This window comes from Dromiciops gliroides, chromosome 2 (genome assembly GCF_019393635.1).
Source record: "Dromiciops gliroides isolate mDroGli1 chromosome 2, mDroGli1.pri, whole genome shotgun sequence".
Lineage (NCBI taxonomy): Eukaryota > Metazoa > Chordata > Mammalia > Microbiotheria > Microbiotheriidae > Dromiciops > Dromiciops gliroides.
In genome coordinates, this window is record NC_057862.1 from 621,556,034 (window position 1) to 621,578,580 (window position 22,547).

Consider the following 22,547-nt stretch of genomic DNA (forward strand, 5'->3'; position numbering starts at 1 on the left):
CAAGGGAATATCACAGACATTGTTAAAACAGATTTTAGCAAAGCAACTTATAATGTCTCTCATGTCATTCTTGTGAAACTTATGAGTTGGACAAGAGGACAATTAGATGCATTTAAATCAAGGGTTTGATTTCAATGTAAGAGGAAGTCTCTATTGGAGTAGCTTTGCCCTGGACTTGGATAAAGGAATAGTTGTTATACTTAACAAATTTGCAGGTGACACAAAGCTGGTGTCATCATATCACCAGGTCAAGATTTTGAAAGATCTCAGTAGGCTGGAATATTGAGTCAAATCCAGTAAGTTAGCATATAATGGGGACAAATATAAAGTGGCTTCAAAGAAATCAACTTCACAAGTTGAGATGGGAGAGGCACATCTAGTCGAGCATTCATCTAAAACAGATCTATGAGTCTGCAAATGCATAGAGGTTAGCTTCAGATACTAGAGCAAAAGGAAAGAGTAAGAAAAAAGAAAAGGTATGGTGGTTTTTTAAAGTATGGAATAGAGAGAAGAGGGGATGGTATTAGATGTTCCCAAATTATGTATGTGTATTTCTCTCTCTCTCTCTCTCCATATATATACATATGCATGTATATATACACATACATATATATACACACACACACATATATATATATACACCCATATTCTGTATATACATATGTAATATTTTATCTAATAGAATGTAAGCTCTTTGAGATCAGGGATTGTTTTTGGTTTTGTCTTTGTATGTTCAGGCCCAGCACAGTGTCTGACCCCATAGTAAGTGCTTAATAAATGCTTGCTGGCTGACTGATTGATTCCAAGGTCTCCCCATCAATGACATCCATCGATCCAGAAAAAGGACCAAAGAAGGCAGATATTGGAGGCTACATTAACAAAGCTTGAAGAATACCTGGAGGACATGGGAATAAGGGATTCAGGGACTTCGGTTCAAATTCTATCTCTGTCACTTAAGTATCTGTGTAACCTTGGACAAATCACTTAGAGCTGTGTCTTTTCAGTATTCTAGATGAATCTCAGAGCTGGAGGGACTGCAGAGGTCATCTTATTCGAACCAGGAATCCCCTCAAATAAAGACCCTGGAGGAGGCTTGGCTGAAGTTGTGCTTTCATACTACATGGTGCTCTCAAAGTAAACAACTTTTAGCACCCGAAGATAAAGAGCCTCTACGCAAGTTTTCCTCTGTTGCCTTGCCATGGTTTAGATGTGAGCCTGGCTCTCAAAAGCTATGTCAGTGTTTCATCAGTTTCCTCATCTGTAAGATAAGGGAGTTTGACTAGATGAACTTTAAGGTCACTTCCAGCTCAAAATCCATGAGCCTGTGAATCAAAGGTCTATTTACAGTCATAGTTGAATTGTGGGATCAAGAATCAAAAGGGAAGAAGGGGAGGCCATAGCCATGATAATGGATTGGGAGAACAATGGATGGTGATGAGACTATAAGCCATGGAGAGGATGAAAAATGGGTTTATGAGGCATACAACAGAGGGAGAGATGGCAGGGAGAGTTTAATCAGACAGGGAAATTTCAGATTTTAATATTGTGCAGGTGTCACAATTATGAATGATGGTGAGACTAAGGCATGGCCACTCCTGTGTGTGACTGAGACAGAAAAATGAGTTCATCAAGAGTTGGACCAGATGCTCTGAAAGTCTCTTTCAGCTCTCTAGATCATATAGTAGAAAACAATTAGGGTGGGGGCAGGATTTAAAATAACTTCTTCATTGAGGTTTTAAAGCTGGTGCAAATGAAATTGATATAGTAAAAATAAAAAAAAGTTTCCATATTTTTAAGAATAAAATTTGTTAACAAATACATTCCAAAAGCAACAGAAAAAATTAGCTTTCCTGTGTCTCTCTGTAGTAACTTAGGAATTTTTTTTTAAAAAAGTCATCCTCTGAGTTCTTGGTTTCCCAAAAGGGCTTTCCCCTTTATGATGTGCAAGTATGCAATAAATATATACACATACATTCTTGGAGTGTATCTAAAAATGAGGATAATAACAGCATCTACCTCCCAGAGTAGTTGTGAGGACAAAATGAGATAATGTTTGTAAAATGCTTTGTAAACTTCAAAACACCATATAAATACTATCTACTTAACTTCCTTTGCTTTAATCCTTTGATCATCAAGTAACTCTTTGATGCATAATTTGCATTTCCACCTGGTAGGAAGATTTCAAAGATTCAGCTGTTTTTTTTCCTCCCAATTGAATCAACAGAATTATCTTTTGATATAAATTGGCCCCATATGAGTTTCATTTAAATTCAGTTCAACTCAGGCACTGTTGTGCTAGGTGCTGGATATTCAGAGATAGCTCCTTGAAGGAGCATACATTCTGTGGCTGACTGGTGAAGGTTGTAGTGGTGCAGTCTACTATGTATACAGAAAAACTGTACTAGGTAATCTGAAGAGAGGGGGGGGGGGAGAGAAACAGAGAGACAGAGACAGACAGACAAAGACAGAGAGAGAACAACAGAGAGACAGAGAAGCAGAGACAGAGACAGAGACAGACAGACAGAGAACAACGGAGAGACAGACATAGAGAGACAGAGAAGCAGAGACAGAGATAGACAGACAGACAGACAGATAAACAAACAGAGACATAGAGAGAAGAAAGAGGAGGAGAAAAAGGAGGAGTAGGAAAAGTGGGAGATGGGGTAGGGGGAGGAATTGAGTCTTGAAGGAAGATTAGGGTGGAAAGAGTGCTAAACCTGGAATCAGAAGATCTGGGTCTGAATTTTGGCTTTACCACTGACTCAATTTGTGATCTTAGATAAGTCACTTCAGTTTCTTCCTCTGTAAAATTCAGGGTTTGGGCCAGCTGCTCTTTAAAAAACAAAACAAAACAAGAAAAACCCAACCTTATGAAGTCCCCCAGCTATAGGAATTTTTAAATGACAGTACACCACAGACCATGAAACCCAAACTGCAAATTATACAGTAGTAGGATACTCAGACTCCCCAGAAACAGACAAGGCCTGGAGGTGGTGCTTGGCTCAGGGTAGAGGACCACATGCCTCTTTCAGCAGTTTTTCTGAATTGCCCTTGGCTACACTATTGTTGGAGAACTCACTAGGATTAATTTTTCTTGCCAAGCAGAGCCCTTTTCTGCATGACTTTCTCAGTAATTTGATAAAGACTCTTGTAAGGCAGCACTGTGTCCTTCAGTGTTCCAAATGAATCTCAGAGCTGGAGGAACTGTGAAGGTCTTCTCAGCCTAACCTAAACCTGAGCAGGAAATCCCTCACATATATAAGTAGCTTACAAGATGTTGGGTTGACATCAGTACTTTTGTGGTGCATGGTGCTCTTTCCAAAGCTAACCATTATCACATTCTGATACCACTCTCCATACCACTCAAGTCTTCATGGTATGAAGGTGACCCTGGACTCTCCAAAGACTATATTAGTGTATCATGAATTCTCCCTTGGATTGCCTTAGCACACTACAAGTGCTTCAGAGTTCCAGCCTGACAACTAGCCAAGTGCAGTCTGAGGACTAGCCTAGCTAAGCTGGCAGAGGATCATCACCAAAGGGTTGGCCACCAGGGGATGAAATTTTCTGGCCATGGCAACTCATGAAAGCATTTGCAAGTAACAAAGGGGCTGCAGTCTACAGCAGTCATGGGGAAAGGGAGTATCCACACTGATGATGAAAGATGGATCCATTGGTGTCCTGAGCTGGCATGTATAGGCTTAGAGAGCTGATTGCTAAATATCCAGCATGAACACTTACACATTGGGGATAAAAAAAACACTAAAAAGGCTTAATTTATTGTTTGTTCATTGTCTAGAGATTCTAGACATAAGAAAGTGATGGAGAAATATTAATAATGGGGATGTTGGGTACATTTTTTCCTCTTCTCTTCTCTTCTCTCTCTTCCTTTCTTCCCTCCTTCCTTCCTTTCTTCCTCCCTTCCTCCCTCCCTTCCTTCCTATAGCTAGTTGGTAAATACTCCTGCATGGATCTTTAATTTTTTTTTTTTGCGGGGCAATGGGGGTTAAGTGACTTGCCCTGGGTCACACAGCTAGTAAGTGCCAAGTGTCTGAGGCCAGATTTGAACTCAGGTACTCCTGAATCCAGGGCCAGTGCTTTATCCACTGTGCCACCTTGCTGCCCCCAAGGATCTTTACATTTTTAAAGTAAGAATCCATAGGCTCTTCACTTATTTGGGTCTTGAACATTTTTTTAGAGAGCTGGGCTGATTTCTTTGCTGATATATTCTAGCTTTGTGGCCACAAAGTTCCTTCCTCTTTCTGAGCTTTAGTTTCCTAATCTTTAAGATGGAAGATGAAAACAAATCCTTTTACTACCCACCTCACAAAGGTCTGAGGCAGCTGGTGGCACAGTGGTTAGAGTGCTAAGCCTAAGGTCAGGAAGACCTGAGTTCAAATATGGCCTCAGAACACTTACTAGTTGTGCGACTCTGGGTATATCACTTAATCTCTGTCTGCCTCAGTTTCCTCAACTGTAAACTAGGGACAATAACACTTACCTCTTAGGGTTATTGTGAAGATCAAATGAAATAATATTTTTAAAGTGTTTTGCACAAAGTAGGTGCATAATTTCCTTCTCTTCTAAGACTAGCACTTTTTCTACTCCTTTATGGTCTTTTTGGACCAGAGCTGTGCCATTATTACTATGAGAAGCTTCCTATGAGGAACTTCCTCTTCCCAGGTTGATTGTCACTTTTCCCACAACTTATAGTCCTAGACAATTTCCTAGGGGTCCTGAAAGGTTGAGTTATTTGCCCCCAGCAATTTAGCAAATGTGTAGATAAGGGGGGACTTGAACCCAGGTCTTCCTAAGGTTGAGGGCAGTTCTCTAAAGACTATTACATTCTGCCTGTGACTATACTTTGTCTATACATACTACATTATCTACACACACTACATAATACAGGGTATCACAAAAGTCTTAGTGCAGGTATCAGTTATAAGAGCTTAAACCCCCATTAATGGATATCTCCTCAGTTTCCAGTTCTTTGTTACCATAAAAAGAATTTCTATATTGTACATAAGGACTTATTTTTCCTTTTTCTTTGAACTCTTTGGGGCATAAATTCATTCCCATGAATTTTAAATGCATTGGGTAGAACCTCCATGGAAAATTCATGGGAAGACCTTGATGAAAATCACTAAGTATGAGAATGCATAAATGGGTTGGGATCCATACTGTTGGAAGGAGGAAGTAGTACATTGATGAGATCACAGATTCACTGAGTTATTGAAATATTTTTGCAAAATATCCTTGGTTGGAGCAACCCAGGGTATTTTTGTCCAGAAAAGAAAATAGAAAAATAGTTCAAAATTGAAAGATAGTTTTGGTGGCCATATACCAGTTTCTTTTGAAGAAGTAAAAGTTCCTTTTTGGGGAGTAGAGTAATATATTTGTAAGCACCTATGCTATTTTTGTTCTGAATTCCATACTTATTTCATTGGCTTTATCATCTCATTTACATAAATAAAATGTGCATAGCCCTAAAATCCTGGAGCTGCCTGTTTTACTTAAGAATATTTTGGGTTTTTTTCTATGAGTTGAAGAGTATCTGATGCCACATTTTGAGGTACCCTGCCTCAAAAACCCTTGTGAGAAATCTCTTTCATCTCAATCCAAAGAGAGTTCATAGAAATTAAGCTGGAAGAATCCTAAGAATCTAGCACATTAGAACATGGCATCTAAGGCAGAAGCACATGGAAAAAGCAATATCCTAACCCCTTCTCTCTGTGCAAGTTATGCTCATTTTTCCTTAAAAGGTATGGTGACAATCCTTAAGACTCAGATTGTTGACATCACCTCTTTATCACCTGAGTAAAAATCAGCCATGAGGAGTGCTTGGCTGATGGATCACAATGGGCAAGTTGAACATTACTCAAATGAATCAACTTGATGTTTCCTTAATACCTATCCTTGTTGAATGTCCTTCTCTTTCTTGGGCCAAGTAAAACTTTTTTGTTAACTGTTGAAGGAGCTACCAGTGTCTTATTCTATTCTGGTATCAAACCTAAACTATCAAAGGACTGATTTGAGTCAGGGCCAGCCCAGAATGGGCCTTTAGAGATGATCTACATGAGTTCATGAGGATGGAAGGGACTTGGCCAAGTTCACACAGAAAATCACTGGCAAGTTTGGGCTGGTATCCAGATCCTGAGTCCAGATCCAGGGTTCTTTCCTTTCCACTGTGCAAAAGTGACAGTTCTGGGTAACACTTACTATGCAGGGCAGGAAAAGATGTTACACGTTTGGGGTTCTGTCACAGGTTTGGTCTTCGTGCTACAAAAAGATGAATTCACTTGCTTCTGATGATCTTGGAAACAAATGATCTTTACCATAATGTGACCTAAAGAAACATTGAAAATTTTTTTAAAAAGAAGCATCAACAGTTGTCTAGCATGAGACACAGACCCGAAAGAGAACATTGGGATCATTTAGTTCCAACCCCTCATTTCAGAGATGATGAAACTGAGGCAAAGAGACAAGTAGGTGGCTCAGTGGATAGAGTCCTTCATAAGTCAGGAAGATGAGTTCAAAGCAGTCCTCAGACACTTACTAGCTGTGTCACCCTAGGCAAGTCACTTAACCTCTGATTACCTCAATTTCCTCAACTCTTAAATGGGGATAATAATGGCACTTACCTAGCAGATTTGTTGTGAGGATCAAATGAGAAAATATTTATAAAGTGCTTAGCACAGTACTAAGGCATTATAGCACATAGTAGGTACTATATAAATGCTTATTTCCTTTCCCCTCCCCCCACAGAAAAGAGGGATCTATTCCAGCCTTAAATTTATCATGTTTTTGGGGGGCATTTTTTTAATGCATTGGCAGCATTTTTAAAAATTGGAAACACTGAGCAAAAAATGTAATAGGGAAATACCTCCCATGGGGAAAACTGAAACTAATCTAAGACATTTTTCCTCCAAGAGAATATTTTCATATTTGTCTAGTTTCAATTTTCAGTCTGCAGGCCTGATTTGAGGGCTGGTCAAAATATCCCACTGGGAGAAGGTAATGAAACAAAGCAAATATGTTGTGAAACAGATGGCTTTGCTGGGGAAAATGAGTTGCCAATCTCTGGAGGTACTAAATAGTCTTCTGAAAATGGAGGCCAACATTGGAGGAACACTGCCAATCTTGACTCATACTACACTCAATTTGACAGAAATGTTCCTCAAATCTAAATTCTATTGATTTCATAGACTCTTAGAGCAGTCCTGGGCCCCAGGGATCATTTAAACTAATGTATAACTGAGTAGGAATCCTGTCTATACCATCCTCAAAAAGATCTCATCCAGCCTCCAGTGACAGGGAACTCAGCCCCGTCCAAGGCATCCCCTTCCACTTTAATACAGCTCTAATGGTGAGAAAGAACTTCCTTCTATCAAGCCAAATTAGGATTCTCTGCAACTTCTCCCCAGTGCTTCCAGTCCTACCCTCTGGGGCCAAGAAAAACAAGTATCATGGCTCATGCCCCTTCTCTTCTCCAGCCTTCACACTCTTCATCCATCCTTTTGGGGCACGGGTGTCAATTCCTTACTCTCCTCTAGATTGGCTTCCATATAGCAATGTCATTCTTAAAATGTGGCAGCCTGAATACAATACCCCAGGGTTGGTCTTGCCAGGGCATCTAGCGATGCAACCATCAAAGGCTTTCTTTCCATCTTGGTAAGGCTAGCCATAGTTTGTGCTCCAGTGTCAGAGCCTTTCAAGATCTCAGAGTCACCTCCATACCAAAAAGGGGCAACTGTGAAAGGCCTAAAATACCTGATATTTATATTGGCTTTCTATAGCAACGAGGCTCCTATGAAAGACCAGTCTTAACATTGCCTCATTTCACTCTTGTCCTAGATGAGGACAGCCAGAAGGATGGGGTTTGAAGAAGACCCAGAGGAAGAGGAATTAGGAAAGTTGTCTACCTCCACCACACGAGACTGAACAGTCTGACTGCACTGTCTTCCATGTGTAGATGTGTCCTCTCGTCCCGGTCTGCATTGTGCTCTTGACTTTCGGCAGGGTGTATTTCCATGAGATCCCTGGATTTTTGCCTTGCATCAGAATCTGTACAGGGGTAGATGAAAGGAGAGGGATGGAGGGCAAACATTAAATCTAGGCCTTAAATCTCCTTTGACATTTTAGAGATGGCCACACAACCCTGGGAACTTCAAAGGTGTTTTGTACTCTGCTTCACAGCACACATTCATGAGATTTAGGATTCCAGATTTTAGATTCAGATCTACCATTTACCAGTGGCTCTTTAAAACACACACGACTAAAATATTATTTCAACAGAGATGACAGTAAGAAGCACTGCATGATATTTTCCCAAAGCTTCTCATCCTCATGTGATAATAATAAGAAGAAGCAGAAGCAGAAACAGAAGAAGAAGAAAAGGAAGAGGAGGAGAAAGAAGGAAGAGGAGGAGAAACAGCAGTATGACATCATGGAAAGCGTACTGTATTGAAAGTCAAGTGGTCTGGATTTGACCTGGGCTCTACTACTATCTTTAAATTTGGGGCAATTCCCATCCTTCTCTGAGCCTCAGTTTCCTTTTGTATAAAATGAGGGGTTTGGTCCTCTAATTCCAATTGCTTACACTGTCAGAGCACTCTAAGATTTACAAAAGTGTCAGGGGAAAGAACTTCTGATAGAAACTTAGAAGAGACAGGTTCTGGCTCCAGCTCTGCCACTAAATACTAACAGTGAAATTTGCAGAAAGTGACTTCCCTTCTCTGAGCCTCAGTTTTTTCAGATGCAAAATGTTGTGGTTAGTCTAGGATTGATGACCTTTATGATCATTTATAGCTCTTAATCCTCTGGCTCAGTTTGAGGCAGCTGGTGGTACAGAAGAAAGAGCACTGGGCCTGGAGTCAGGAAATCCAGGCTAGCTGTGTGACCCTGGGCAAGTCACTTAATCTGTTTGCCTCAGTTTCTTCACCTGTAAAATGAAGATAATTCTAGCACCTACCTCCCAGGACATTTGTGAGGATCAAATGTGATATTACTTTTTTAAAAAATGGCTTAGTACACTGACTGGCACATAGTAAATGCTTATTTTCCTCCCTCCCTTTATCTTATTCTCCCATTTAATACTTCTTGTTGTGCAGATGAGTAAACTAAGGCTTAGAGGAAGAAAGAGAGTTTCCCTATGTCACATGATTGGATGGCAGAGCTAAATTTCTATTCTAGGGCCTTTGACTTAAAGTCTGATCCTTCCACCAGACTAGAAGAAGGTCGTTTATACAGTATGCAGAGTATAAGGTTGCAATACCCTGACCACACTCTGCAAGCATTGCCTTGGGTCTTAGCAGAGACTGTTACTTTAGCAGATCAGAAGTAAATATTTGCTTGCTAGTTCAATCAATCAATCAATCAATCAACAAACATTTATGAAGTGCCTGATAGGTACTAGGCTTAACTACGTTAATTAGCTCAATAACTGCTACCCCAGGGCAAGTGTCTGATCAGTAAGCTTTAGAATCCTAAAGTATTAAAAATATATCTTTCCTAATAACCTGTGTCCTAGAACCTAGGATGTGAGGGGTTGAAGGAAAAAAAAAAAGATGGTAGGGAATAGAACAATGGGTAAAGCATTTGGTTCAGTTCAGAGACTGTCCGAGAAAAGATCAAAAGAGCCGAGGCAAATCTGATTTATGTTGCTTATACAAGGGTATCCTCTATGTCTCTCCTTTTCCTCTTTTACTACTCCAACATCGTTCAGGTTCAAACCCTGAACAGAACCAGCGGTTTTCTCCTTTCAGGAGTTTTTGAAGGGTCAAGAAACTCTTTCAAGGACTGATCACCAGAGCTGAGGTGAATGTGTACCAAGGAGGTAAGGATGGTTTTGATTATAAATAGAAATCATAGAATCCTAGAATTGTTAGGGGCCTGAGAGGTCATCTATGCCAAAGCTTGTTAAACTGTGAACCCATATGGGGTTCCCATATATGAACCCATATGTGAACCCATATAGGGTTGCATAAACAAATGTGGAGATTGCAAAATATTTGGCAATAGTAAAAGGTTATGTATACCTATTTTATATACCAGGGTCACAGAAAAATTTTGTGTTCAAAAAGGAGTCATGAGTGGAAAAAGTTTAAGAAGCCCTTATCTAGTCCTCCTGCCTGATGCATGAATTGCCTATATGACATTTCTGACAAAAGTTCTCCTCTAATCTCTACCTGAACAAACCCAGCAATGGGAAATTACTAGCTCCTGAGGCAGCCCTTTCCACTATTGCAAAACTCTAATTCTTATGGGGAACTTGCTCATAATTGTGTCAAAATCACCTTTCTGCAGCTCCCCAGAGGCATTAACTTATAGCTCTACCTCCTGGGGGCCAAGCAGAGCAAGTCTAATCCCATTTCCCCATAATAGTCCTTTAAATACTCAAATACCACAATTATGACCCCCCCCCAAAAAAACCCTTCTCTTTCCCAAGCTAGATACTTCCAGTTCTTTCAACTGATTCCTGCATGGAATAGCACTAGTGCCCTCACCATGCTGGCTACCCCCTCCTCTGGGTAATGGTCTAACTCATTGATGTCCTTCTAAAAACAGGATGTCTAGATTTGAACACAGTGCCCTAGATGGGATCTAACCAGGCAAAGAGCAGGACTATTATAGAGTAATAGGATTCCAAGCTGGAAGGGACCTCACTGAGGATCTTAGCCTGACCCCTTCATTTAAATATGATGACACCAGGGGGCAGCTAGGTGGTGCAGTGGATAAAGCACCGGCCCTGGAATCAGGAGGACCTGAGTTCAAATCTGCCCTCAGACACTTAACACTTACTAGCTGTATGACCCTGGGCAAGTCACTTAACCGCAATGGCCTCACCAAAAACAAAAAACAAACAAACAAAATAAATAAAATAAATATGATGACACCAAAGGTCACACAGGTAGTAGGTAGCAGACCTAGCATTGGAACCAAGGCCGTCTCCAAATTTAGGATTCTTCCCACCATTCTTGGCTTCCTTCCACCTTCCTTCCTTTAGAAGTATTGGTCTTATCTAACTCCTAAGGGGTCTGTACCCCATTGAAGAAGGTTGTGTGGTACCTGTCCCAAGAATATAACTTTAGGCTCTCCATTATTTTCTTGGCTACTATAAACATAACTTGAAGTTTCCCACTTCCACACCCTTCTTTATCTGTTGAAGTCTTACCTGGTCTCTGAAACACAATTCAAATGGCTCTTCTTCCTGGTGTCCCCTCCTCCCAATCTCATCAGTCCCACACATAATTCTTTGTTTATAACTTACTAATGCACTCACATAGTGGTCAGAAAAAGCAACACAAGGACACTTTCAAGGTCTCTTAAGAACTTTGGAATTAATTGCATGACATGGGAAGTGTCTCAAGGGCACAAGACCACCCAGCATGGCATGCCCTCAACCGAGGTGCTGTGCTCTATGAACAAAGCAGAATTGAAGTTGCTCAAAAGATATGCAAGATGCTCAGACTTTAGAGAATCTACTTCAAATGTTCACATGGACTATTTGTGCCCTACCTGTGATAGAGCATTCCAAGCTTGTATTGGTTGATTGGCCACAGTCAGACATACTTGACTCTAACATAGTAATGTCATTTTGATCCTCTTCGAGAATGAAGGATAACAACCAGCCAACCAACCAACCAACCAACTAGTGCATTAATCATATTAACTCTTTTATATGATATTTATATGTTTTGCCTTATTCTCCTACTACTAGACTGTGAACTCTATGAAGAGATTACATCTTATCTGAACTTTGTATCCCCCCCTCCCCAATAAAGCACAGTGCTTTGTACACAATAGGTGTTCAATAAAGATTTACTGAGAGGGAGTTTATGTATACAGAGAATACTAGGATTGGAATTCAAGGACTAGGGATCCAATACCAGTACTTTTCCTTACCGACTGTGTGACTTTGAGGAAATCATCTCACCTCATTCAAACTGGGACTTGGTTTTCTCATCTATAAAAGGAGATTTGGGGCAGCTAGGTGGCACAGTAGATAGAGCACCAGCCCTGAAGTCAGGAGTACCTGAGTTCAAATCCAGCCTCAGACACTTAACACTTACTAGCTGTGTGACCCTGGGCAAGTCACTTAACCCCAATTGCCTCACCAAAAAAAAAAAAAAAAAGGAGATTTGACTAAATGATCTCTAAGTTTCCATCTAGCTCTAAGTCTTATAATCTTTTAATGGTGTCATTGATGCTCAAGGACATAAGAACAGGAAAGGAAATGCTGGTCATATAGGTCCCATACTGAGTAAGGGACAATAGATGGGCAGCTTTTCAACCTGATAGAAGCAACAGAAGACATAACCTCAAATGCTATTGGGGTGTGGCTTGTTAGAGATAAGATCAGGGAGAAAAGCCCACTGCAGGGAAGAATCACATGTCAGTGGCTTCCTATTTTCTTTAAATATTCTTTTTTTTAAAAGTGTTTTGTACTTCTTTTTGGTTTTGTTTTATATTTTGTTTGTTTATTTTCTTGTTTGTTTTTGCAGGGCAATGAGGGTTAAGTGATTTGCCCAGGATCACACAGCTTGTAAGTATCAAGTGTCTGAGGCTGTATTTGAACTCAGGTCCTCCTGAATCCAGGGCCAGTGCTTTATCCACTGCGCCACCTTAAATATTCTGGCTAAATAATAGTTGCCAAATGCATTTGTTTCTAGTTGGCCAGAAGAAAGCGATGTCAGTATCCTGTCAATCCTGACACCAAGGGGGAATGCTCCAGTCATCCCATGGACCACCTGAATACTGTATTCAATGAATGTTAAAATGACCAGAAAAAGGCCTGCAGGATGGTGAGTATGGATGGGATCCTGATGTTCTTGATAGGTTTATGGAAAGATAAAGATAAGAATATCATAAGATGAAAAACTTGGATAGCTCGTGATCTGGATCTGCAGAAGGGAACCCAACACAAAGGGAGAACACAGAATCCTCAGTGAGTATAAAATTAGAAAAAATTTGTAAAGGGTTTTGCTAACCTTAAAGTACTAACTACATAAGTGTTAGCTATTATAATTATCATTATCAAAGTAAAGATGAAGTGGTAACATGGTGGATTGGAAATAGCACTTCTCATTGGTGTAAGAAAACCAGAGTTTGATGGCCAGTCCTGTTACCATCTATGGAATTTGAGAAAAATCACTTCTCATTTCTGGACTTCAGTTTATTTTTCTGTAAAGGGGGGGTTGGGATGGAGTTGAGCTTGATGACCTCTTAACAACTACTTTATTTCTAAATCTTGACACCCAACTTCTTTCTCAGAGAAACAGCCTTTTTGCTAATAGCAGAGACTAGAACACACCAAATAGTTCATAAATGCTTTTTCATTCATTCATTACTTCATTTTTTGATTCATTCATTCATTCAACAGATGAGGGTATGTTTTCCATGGATGACTCCACTAAAACCCCAAAATACCAGGGCCTCCATGGTCAGAAATGGAAACCTTTTCAGTCAGAGCTCTAATGTCTCAGCTAACTATCTGTGGCCCTTCTCAGAGCTTTTTCTTTTTTACCAGAGCCCATTACTGCAACCAAGTCATGCAGACATCCTAACCGAGCCATCTGTTTGGGTTAAGATAACATTTCATACATTTTGAATAAATATTATACTTTCCATATTTAGGATTTTCGCCATGTTTTGGTGAATGTTTTAATGCTCTATTAAGTAAAAACAGGCACTTCAGAGACTTTACATATAATTGAACATGAATTTCCACAGAAGTATTACATTCACAGCATATTCGTTATGGGAGTTAACATGTCACTTCATTTCCCTTATAAATTGAAGAGGTATGACAAATGCAGCTGTAGACAAGCCCAGGGTGAGCCTTAACCTTTTCCTCCTCCCCCTCCAACCAACTGGGCTGACTTAGAAGAATTGCAGTCAAGCTGGGGCAGGAGGGGGTCTGGGAGCAAGCTCAAGAAGTATTACAGAAACACAGTCCTATCTTCCCTTGCTTGATTTGAATCATTCCATCCATTGACGAAGGAAGAGGAATTAGGAGAGCACTGGGGGTGACTTTTGAGACACTAGACCCTTAGGGACTCAACCTTAACATGGAGAGGCCAAAAGAGTGACAAGACTTACCAAAAAAAATTTAAATGGCTTTAGTCTGCATTATGAGAAGCACCTGGAGGAGGGAGGCAACAGTCCCACATTCAATGTTACCAAATCTCAGTCCAGCCTTCAAAATGTCTGTCACACCCATTCTCTCATTTCCACTCACTGCCAACAAGTTAGTTCACTACCTCTCACCTGAGCTACTGTAACATGTTAGCTGGTATCTCCACCTCCAGTTCATTGGTTTTTGTTTGTTTGTTTGTTTTGGTGAGGCAATTGGGGTTAAGTGACTTGCCCAGGGTCACACAGCTAGTAAGTGTTAAGTGTCTGAGGCCGGATTTGAACTCAGGTTCTCCTGACTCCAGGGCCAGTGCTCTATCCACTGCGCCACCTAGCTGCCCCAGTTCATTCTTAACATCAGTGGATGCTTCCTCATCCATGAGTCTGCCATGTCAATTTACTGCTCAAAAGCCTTCCGTGGCTCCCTATTGCCTACAGGATAAAATGCAAATTCCCGAGCCTAGTGTTTTAACTATCGTCTCACTTACCTATAGTGTTCCAATCTTCCTTTTATAGTATTTACCTTCATTCCCTCTACATTCTATCTATGATGTTCTAGTAACTATTCCCCAAATGTGCCCCATCTCTGTGCACTCTTTTGGACTCTATCCAATCCTTGGAAAACATTTCCTCCTTATCTACATCTGAAAGAATTATTCCTTTCCTTCAAGTCCTGGCTTAGGTGGTGGTAACTCCTCCAAGAAGCCTTCCCTGATTTCCTCAAGCCAAACCCACCCACCTAAAATTCCATTAGAGTGATTTGTCTGGATTGCCTCTTTGTTCCTATTGCAGACTTTTTTACTGGGGTACAAGCAGTATCCCCTATTAGACTGAATCATAAAGGCTTACACATCTATTCGATTAGTTCTTTCAACAAACATTTATTAAACAACTTCTCTTTGCAGAGCACTATGATAGAGCTGGGAAAGATAGTGAGTTTAGAAAACCAGGGTCCTTGCACCATAAAGTAGGCTCTTAATGAATGCTTGTTGAATACATCGAACTGGATCAACTCCAACTATTAAATGAGAGTAGAGGGGTCACCAGAAAAAGGCAGTAGAAGATTATCAGTATCAATAGGTATAGGATGACAGGGGTACCACCCACCCCCCCAAGGGCTCATGGAGAGCCACAGGTGTCAAGGAGCCCTTGAGGTGGGACCATGATCTTGGTGTCTGCTCCATGAGGACATTTGTACATTGTGTTGTTTAAAATCTAAATGTGGGTTCTAATCTGCCCCACCCCCAGTCTTGGTGGGGGCGGGGTGGGGAGAAGCTGGCTAAAATCACTGATAAATTCAGCAAGAGCTTAGGCTTTTAAAGATTTATTAAAGTTTGGATCTATTTGGCATAGCCAGAGAGACAGAAACCTTTCTTTTCCTAGCAGCCCATGTGAAATTCTGCAACCAAGCTGATGTCCCAAATGACAAGGAGGACTGCTGTTCTCCTTCCCTCACCAGGCACCTATTCCTCACCAAAAAGAGGCTCAGGCAGCCCGCTAAACTCAGCTTCCTAGTTCCTCTCTCCCTCTCTGAAAAGTAGAGGTCCTTCAAGCAGATTGGTTGAGAGTGGTCTCCTACTGAGAACAGTCTGAGAACAGTCACTTAGGGCCAGCCAGGTATGGTCTACATTCAATCACCCTTAAGTAGGTACTTAGTTTCTCATTCTCACCCAATTCAAACAATACGAAATCAATCAGGTGGAACCCCTGGGTGTCTGCCAAATTCCATTATTTTATCACAACATCTTGGGCTCACTAGAATGTATTTGTAGGGTATCCACCTAATTTTTATTCCTTTAAAACACTTTTTCCACATCCTGTCCTCCATGTTGCTTGTAGTCCCTGACTTTGGAATCAGAGGATTTGGATTCAAATCTCCACTCTGATTTTTGCCACCTATGCCTTTGGCAAGAATAACCTCTCTGGGCCTTGGTTTCCTCCTTGGTCAAACAAAAGGGTTAATTCAATGTCCACTGAGGTCCCTTCTAGCACTACTCTATGATTCTTAGCTATCTAGGAGGGAGATTTCTCCAGGCTTTGTAAATTATCTCTGTCATTCACAGACTAAACATGGAGAGGCTTATTACCAGAGGGTTAGCCATAGAGGATTTTTTCAAGGTGGGAGTCTCTTAAGAGCAATGATTTGTAGAGGTGGAGAGGGTCCCTTACAATGAGGAAATCATAGATTTTTGAAGTACTGGCATATTGTAAGTCCAAGAACTTGGTCAAATTCCTCCCCCATGTTTTCTTGTGCTGTGGCCTCCCAAAGGCTATTGGGACACTTTGGCAAGTCCTACTGATCTCAGAAGGCCCCCAGCAACCAAAAGGATATCATTTGTAATTTGAGTAACTTCCTAGCTAAGCACCAAGAAAAAGGCTTGTTGACAGAAGGATGGACATCACAGCTGGGCATCTTTTTAACCACGACATCCTATAAAGACTATCTACTAAGGTAGGGAGGTCATAGAACTGCAGTGGCAGAACCTTGAAGTTGTGACATATTATCACTCTAAACATGAAAGAAGTGTGAGCTTTTATTATCAATCTGGTAAAATAATTTTATTATGAGCTGGACCTTAGAGGAAAAAATTTGAAACTCATTATCACTGGACCAATTAAAGAAACATTTATTAATTGTTTACTATGTGCAAGGTGCTATAGATGTGGTAAAACTAAAAGTCCTTCCCCTCAAAGAACATATATCTCTTGATTAAAAAACAACTTGAACTTAAATACACATACATACACACAAAAGAGTATTTCCATACACAAAACTGAAGGAGCTCTTCTTCCAACAAACTGTCAATGAAGGAGCTATCTCACCATCAACTACAATTCAAAAATACTATCCCTGGCCGCATTTTTCATGACTGGCATCGGGAGAATAAAGAAGAAAATATTAAAAGAGAATGATATTTAAATAACAACTACTCATGTTTCTAGGGCACTTTTCAATTTACAAAGTAAACTGTACAAGAGTACCCAAAGTAACTCTACAACTTCTTGGTCTAATGATCATAGTCTTAATCTTTTTTTTTTTTTAAATATTAAGGTTTTTTATTCTGAACTTAACAAACACTCAGTGAAATGAGCATTTCCTCACACATAGTTGACAGAAAAAAATGATCGTATGTGGAAAATCTTTTTTTTAATGATCACAGTCTTAAGAGAGCCGATGGGACAATCAGCCACCAAAACTTTGCCTCCCAGACCCTAGTAGAGTTGTTTAGTTGTTTCAGTAATCTCTGACTCTATGTGACTCCATTTGGAGTTTTCTTGGCAAGGATATTGGAGGGGTTTGCCATTTCCTTCTCCAGCTCATTTTACAGATGAGGAACTGAGGCAAACAGGGTGAAGTGACTTGCCCAGGGTCACCCAGCTAGTAAGTGCCTGAGATGAGATTTGAACTCAGGAAGATGAGTCTTCCTGATTCCAGGCCTGGCTCTCTATCCACTGTACCAGCTACTAACACAAGAGTTTAAAGCAGGATGTGTAGCATTCTTTTATCTTTAAATCCTGAATTAACTCACAGGCTTTCTTTTGGAAATGACAACCCAATGTCTCCTTTTGTTTTATGGGCTTTCCCATTTTTTTTCCTTACACAACTGTCTCTGACATAATAATAAAAGCTGGCATTTATATAGTGCTTAGGCATTATTACTTTCATTTTATAGATGAGGAAACTGAGGCTTGGGATTTAGGTAAAGTTATTAAATATCAGAGTCTGCATCCATACCTATGTCTTCTTGACTACAAGTTCAGCACTTTTTCAAGTGGATTTTCCTAATGAATAAATGTAAAAGCATTTAGTAACTGCTTACTATGAGGCCGCTAGGTGATTTAATGGATAGAGTGCTGGTTCTAGAGTCCAGAAGACTTGAATTCAAATCTAGCCTCATACACTCACTAGCTATTTGACCCTGGGCAAGTCACTTCACCTTTGTTTGCCCTAATCCATCAGAGAAGGAAACGGCAACCCACTCCAGTATCTTTGCCAAGAAAACCCCATACCAGGTCACAAAGAGTCGAACATGACTGTAATGACTCAACAACAACAACAACAACAACAAGTGCTTATTATGTGCCCTACACTTTCCTAAGTCTTGGGGAAAGAAACAGAAAAACTGACATAGTCTTTGATCTCAAGGAGCACACACTATAACTGAGGGGAGAACCTATCTAATATAAAGTTTTATTCTTAGTAACTCTAACTTACAAAATGACAAACACCTAGCAAGAGTTAACCCCTATCTTCCATCCAAATATAAGTGATCTACCTTAATTGTTTTTGATTCAACTGTTCTTTTTCATTATTTCCCCACCTTGCCCCACTTTATGGTTCTCCATTCACTTTTTTTGGCTTCCTTTCATGGGTTTTAACCCTCACTTTTCAGAAGGAGATAGAATGAGGCTCCCCTCTTTGTTTCCTCCCCCTGCAAGTCCCTTGGGTAGAATTCATGGATCCAGGGATTGAGCAATATGTTTAACTGGCCTCTTAAGCTTACCAAGAACACCGTGACAGGTCATTTCCTAATGTGCACTCAAGAGGTGACTATATTTGTTCACTAATATTTGCTCCCAAATTTTTGGTACACTGTTAACTCAACAGTACTATTCAACAGACTTTCCCCCAAGACTTAAGTGTTGGGATAGTATAGGGACAGAGTCATCATTGTGCAGTGGTGAGAATATCAGCCCTAGAGTAGATAGCCTGGGTTCAAATTCTGGTTCTGCTACTTTGAAAGATTATCTCCCCCAATGGGTCACAGTTTTCTCCTGTGAGGTTAGACCAGCTGATGCCCAAAGTTCCCATAAGATCTAAATCCTATAATTTGCATATGCACTTACATATTGTAGATTTATTTTAAGATACATTTGGAAATAGAACCAAATCAATAGAGAGAGAATAGTAGCTTACAGACACTGTTTGCTCAAGTATTAGCCACCCACAAATATAGGCTGCACCCTTAAAATGAGTTCTCAGTGAAAAGATGTATAAGTACACACCAAAAAATCACTGATAATAGACTGCATTCAGTTTTTATACGTCAGAGTTAGGGAAAAAGTGCTACCTATATTCAGAACGATACAATATATGTAGTTTTATGGCTCACAAATGAGTTTTCTCACAACTGCCTTCTGTTAGAGGAAGAAGAATTATTATCCAACCCATTTCACATAAATAAGACTGAGGTCCAGAAGGGTTAACTGAGCTTGTAAGTAGAAGAGCCAAAACCTGAACTGATGTCTTTTTGGCTCCAACAAAGTCTAGTGATGTTTCCCCAAGCACTATAGCCGTGTGTGTGTGTGTGTGTGTGTGTGTGTGTGTGTGTGTGTGTGTGTGTGTGTGTGTGTGTGTGTACAGACAGGCACCCTGGGCGTTAACATTTTGTGGGTCAGTGGATACATCAGAGAATCTGTGATTTCCACTGGTGCAGATCACAAGCCAGCTGTGTCTTCCCATCCAGTGTGGTGGTCATCCCGGTTCTCCCACAAATCCTCCATAGAAGATCTAACCAACATTCTGGAAGCCTTTCTCCGAGTCCCTTTCTGAATGCCAGGGCAACATTCAGAGCAACCATCTGTTCTCCCTCTTGCTGGCAACACGACCAGGCTATACCCCTTTCCAATCATACAATTCCTCAATAATTTTAGGAGTCATCTGGGGCACAGGTTATTATAGGGCCGATGCTCTATCCACTGGGCCACCTAGCTGCCCCCCATGGAGATTTCTTGACAAAGATACTGGAGTTTGCAATTTCCTTCTCCAGTGTGTCTCCATTTTACAGATGAGGAACAGAGGCAAATAGGGGTTAAGGGCCTTGCTCAGAGCCATTTAGTTAATAAGTGTCTGAAACTAGATTTGAATTCAGATCTACCTGACTCCAAACCACGTGCTCTATCCATTGCACCACTAGCTGCCTAGTAGAAGAGACAACAAGCAAATAGTAGATACATATAGGATATATAATAATAATGCAACATGATATAATTATATAATAGCTAATATTGATTTCAAAATAGCTAACATTTATAGAGCACCTACTGTGTGCCAAGCACACTGAGGCAAACAGAGGTTAAATAATTTGTCCAGGGTTACACAGCTATTAAGGGTCTGAAGCTGGATTTGAACTCATATTTTCCTAACTCCAAGCCTGGTATTCTATCCATTGCTCCATTTGGCTGCCCCCACCCCACTCTACCCATTCATCCCAAGATCCTCCCTGTAGTTGTCTTTTCAATTTCCTATTTTGGGCATGGACAGTTGCCTTGGCTAGGCCAGGTGAAAACAGTTGCAGTTGTATACAGAGTTGTGGTCTCATCCTTATTTTTCCTTCTAATCTGATGCTAATTTGGCATCTTCTCTATGTAGTTGATGATCTGACCACATGCATACAATTAAGTCTAATGACTTCCATATCAATGGCCATCTAGTTATTTCCTGCCCATGAAGACATAATCAATTTCATTTTATGTGATTTTCTTTAGTGCTCACTATATCCAGAACCTTCCAACTTTCTTCTGGAGGGCAGTCCTCCTGCCATATAGAGCTGTCTTCTGAGTAGTCTTCAAATCCTTGGTCTTTTCCTTTACTCAAATTGAGCTTTGTTTTCCAACATGCATTTGCCACTGTCCCATGTACCCATCTTTACATGGAACATTGAAGCAGATGTTGACTTGGACTGAAGATTTTGTCATATTCTTTCCACGATTTCTCTTTTTCATCCTGGGCAAAAGATACGTACACTGCAACTGTCTTCATATTAGTCTTTCTATTTATGCCCATTATGAGCAATGCTAGATGAAACGACAAAGCTTCCAGGGAAAATATGTTTCTAACTGTCTTTGGAGACACAATGAAACCAATCTCATTGATTCTGCTGTTGCACAAAATGTGTCAGAGTTGAGAGGAAACAGCTGAATGTGGGAGCATTTAAAACAACATGTGAGAGCATGTTAGAGCATTTAAAACAACATAAGCAGAGGGGTATGATAGCAAGAGTACCAGACTAGGTGTCAGAAGCCCTGGGTTTAAATCGTGGCTTCCAGACTTGTGAGCTGTGTCACTGTGGACAAATCAGCTAACCTCCATACCTCCATTTCTCCATACTACAACCTACCTTGTTTGTTGTTTGTACTTCATTCTCAAAGACATTGGGAGGTGATGTCATGACTTGCAGTGGATTGGATTTAAGTGAGGCAGGACTGTACAGAGTCACAAGCCTCACTCTCTCCTCCAGAGCCATCTGGGTCCAGTGGCAAGATAGCTATATATCTATATATCTATATCTTAGGGTTAGGGTATATATAAGATACACACACACACACACACACATACACAAATACATATACACGTACACACATATACACATATATACATATACATACATACATATATACATATATGTCAGGACAACTGGAGATGTCCCTGGATGTTTAAGGCAATTGGAATTAAGTGACTTGGCAAGGGTCACACAACTAGTAAGTGTCTGAAGTGAGATTTGAACTCAGGTCCTCCCACCTTCAGGGTCAGTGCTCTATCCACTGTTCCACCTAGCTTCCCTACAACCTACCTAATGGAATTATCATCAGCAAAGTGCTGTTTAAATCCAAAGCACTATGAAAACATGAGCTATTATAATAACAAGACAATTCTAAGAACAGGATCCAACCCTACTGGTCTTCTTACTCTTCTTACATAGCACCCCATTTCCCATCCCTGGGCCTTTGTCTCCATTGCCTAGAATGTCCCTCCTCTTCACCTCTGCAACTGAGAATTCCTAATTGTTTTCAATGCTCATCTCAACTGCCATCTTCTACATGAAGCGTTTCCCTATCTCCATCCCCAAAGGCTAGTGTCCTCCCCCTAAATCCCATTATATGTTTGTATCATATATATATTTTATATATATACAGAAATGTGTCTATTTATGCATGTATGTATAAATATGTGTACATGTATATACTTGTATGTGTGCATATACATATGTACACAGGTACATGCATACATGCATACTCAGTGATAGAACACTGGGCCTGGAGTCAGTAAAACCTGAGTTAAAATTCAGCCTCAGACACCTATTAGTTGTATGATCCTGAGCAGGTCATTTAATCTACCAGGAAAGGAAATGAAAAAACCACTTGAATATCTGTCGAGAAAACCCCAGGGACAGTATGGTCCATGGAGTCACAAAGAGTCAGACATGACTAAATGATGACAAAATATATGCACATATACATACACCTATGTGTACACACACACACACACACACACACACACACACATGTTTTCTTCTAGCAAGATTGTAAGGAGGCAAGGAACTGTTTCACTTTTATCTTTGCATCTCCTGCATGTAACCCGATGCCTAGTCTGCAGCAGGTACTGAATAAATGTTGATAGATTGATGGATTCA

General features: G+C 40.4%; 1 protein-coding gene across 1 annotated transcript in view; it reads right to left on the minus strand.

The window, feature by feature from the left end:
* ADAMTS18 (ADAM metallopeptidase with thrombospondin type 1 motif 18) overlaps positions 1 to 22,547 on the minus strand; it is a 187,818-nt gene that overhangs the window by 12,396 nt on the left and 152,875 nt on the right. Inside the window, exons 18-19 of the mRNA XM_043981146.1 lie at positions 7,923 to 8,064; positions 6,220 to 6,346 (exon numbers count right to left, since the gene is read on the minus strand). Of these exons, the coding sequence (XP_043837081.1) occupies positions 6,220 to 6,346; positions 7,923 to 8,064 (269 nt within the window). The remainder of the gene's footprint in view (positions 1 to 6,219; positions 6,347 to 7,922; positions 8,065 to 22,547) is intronic.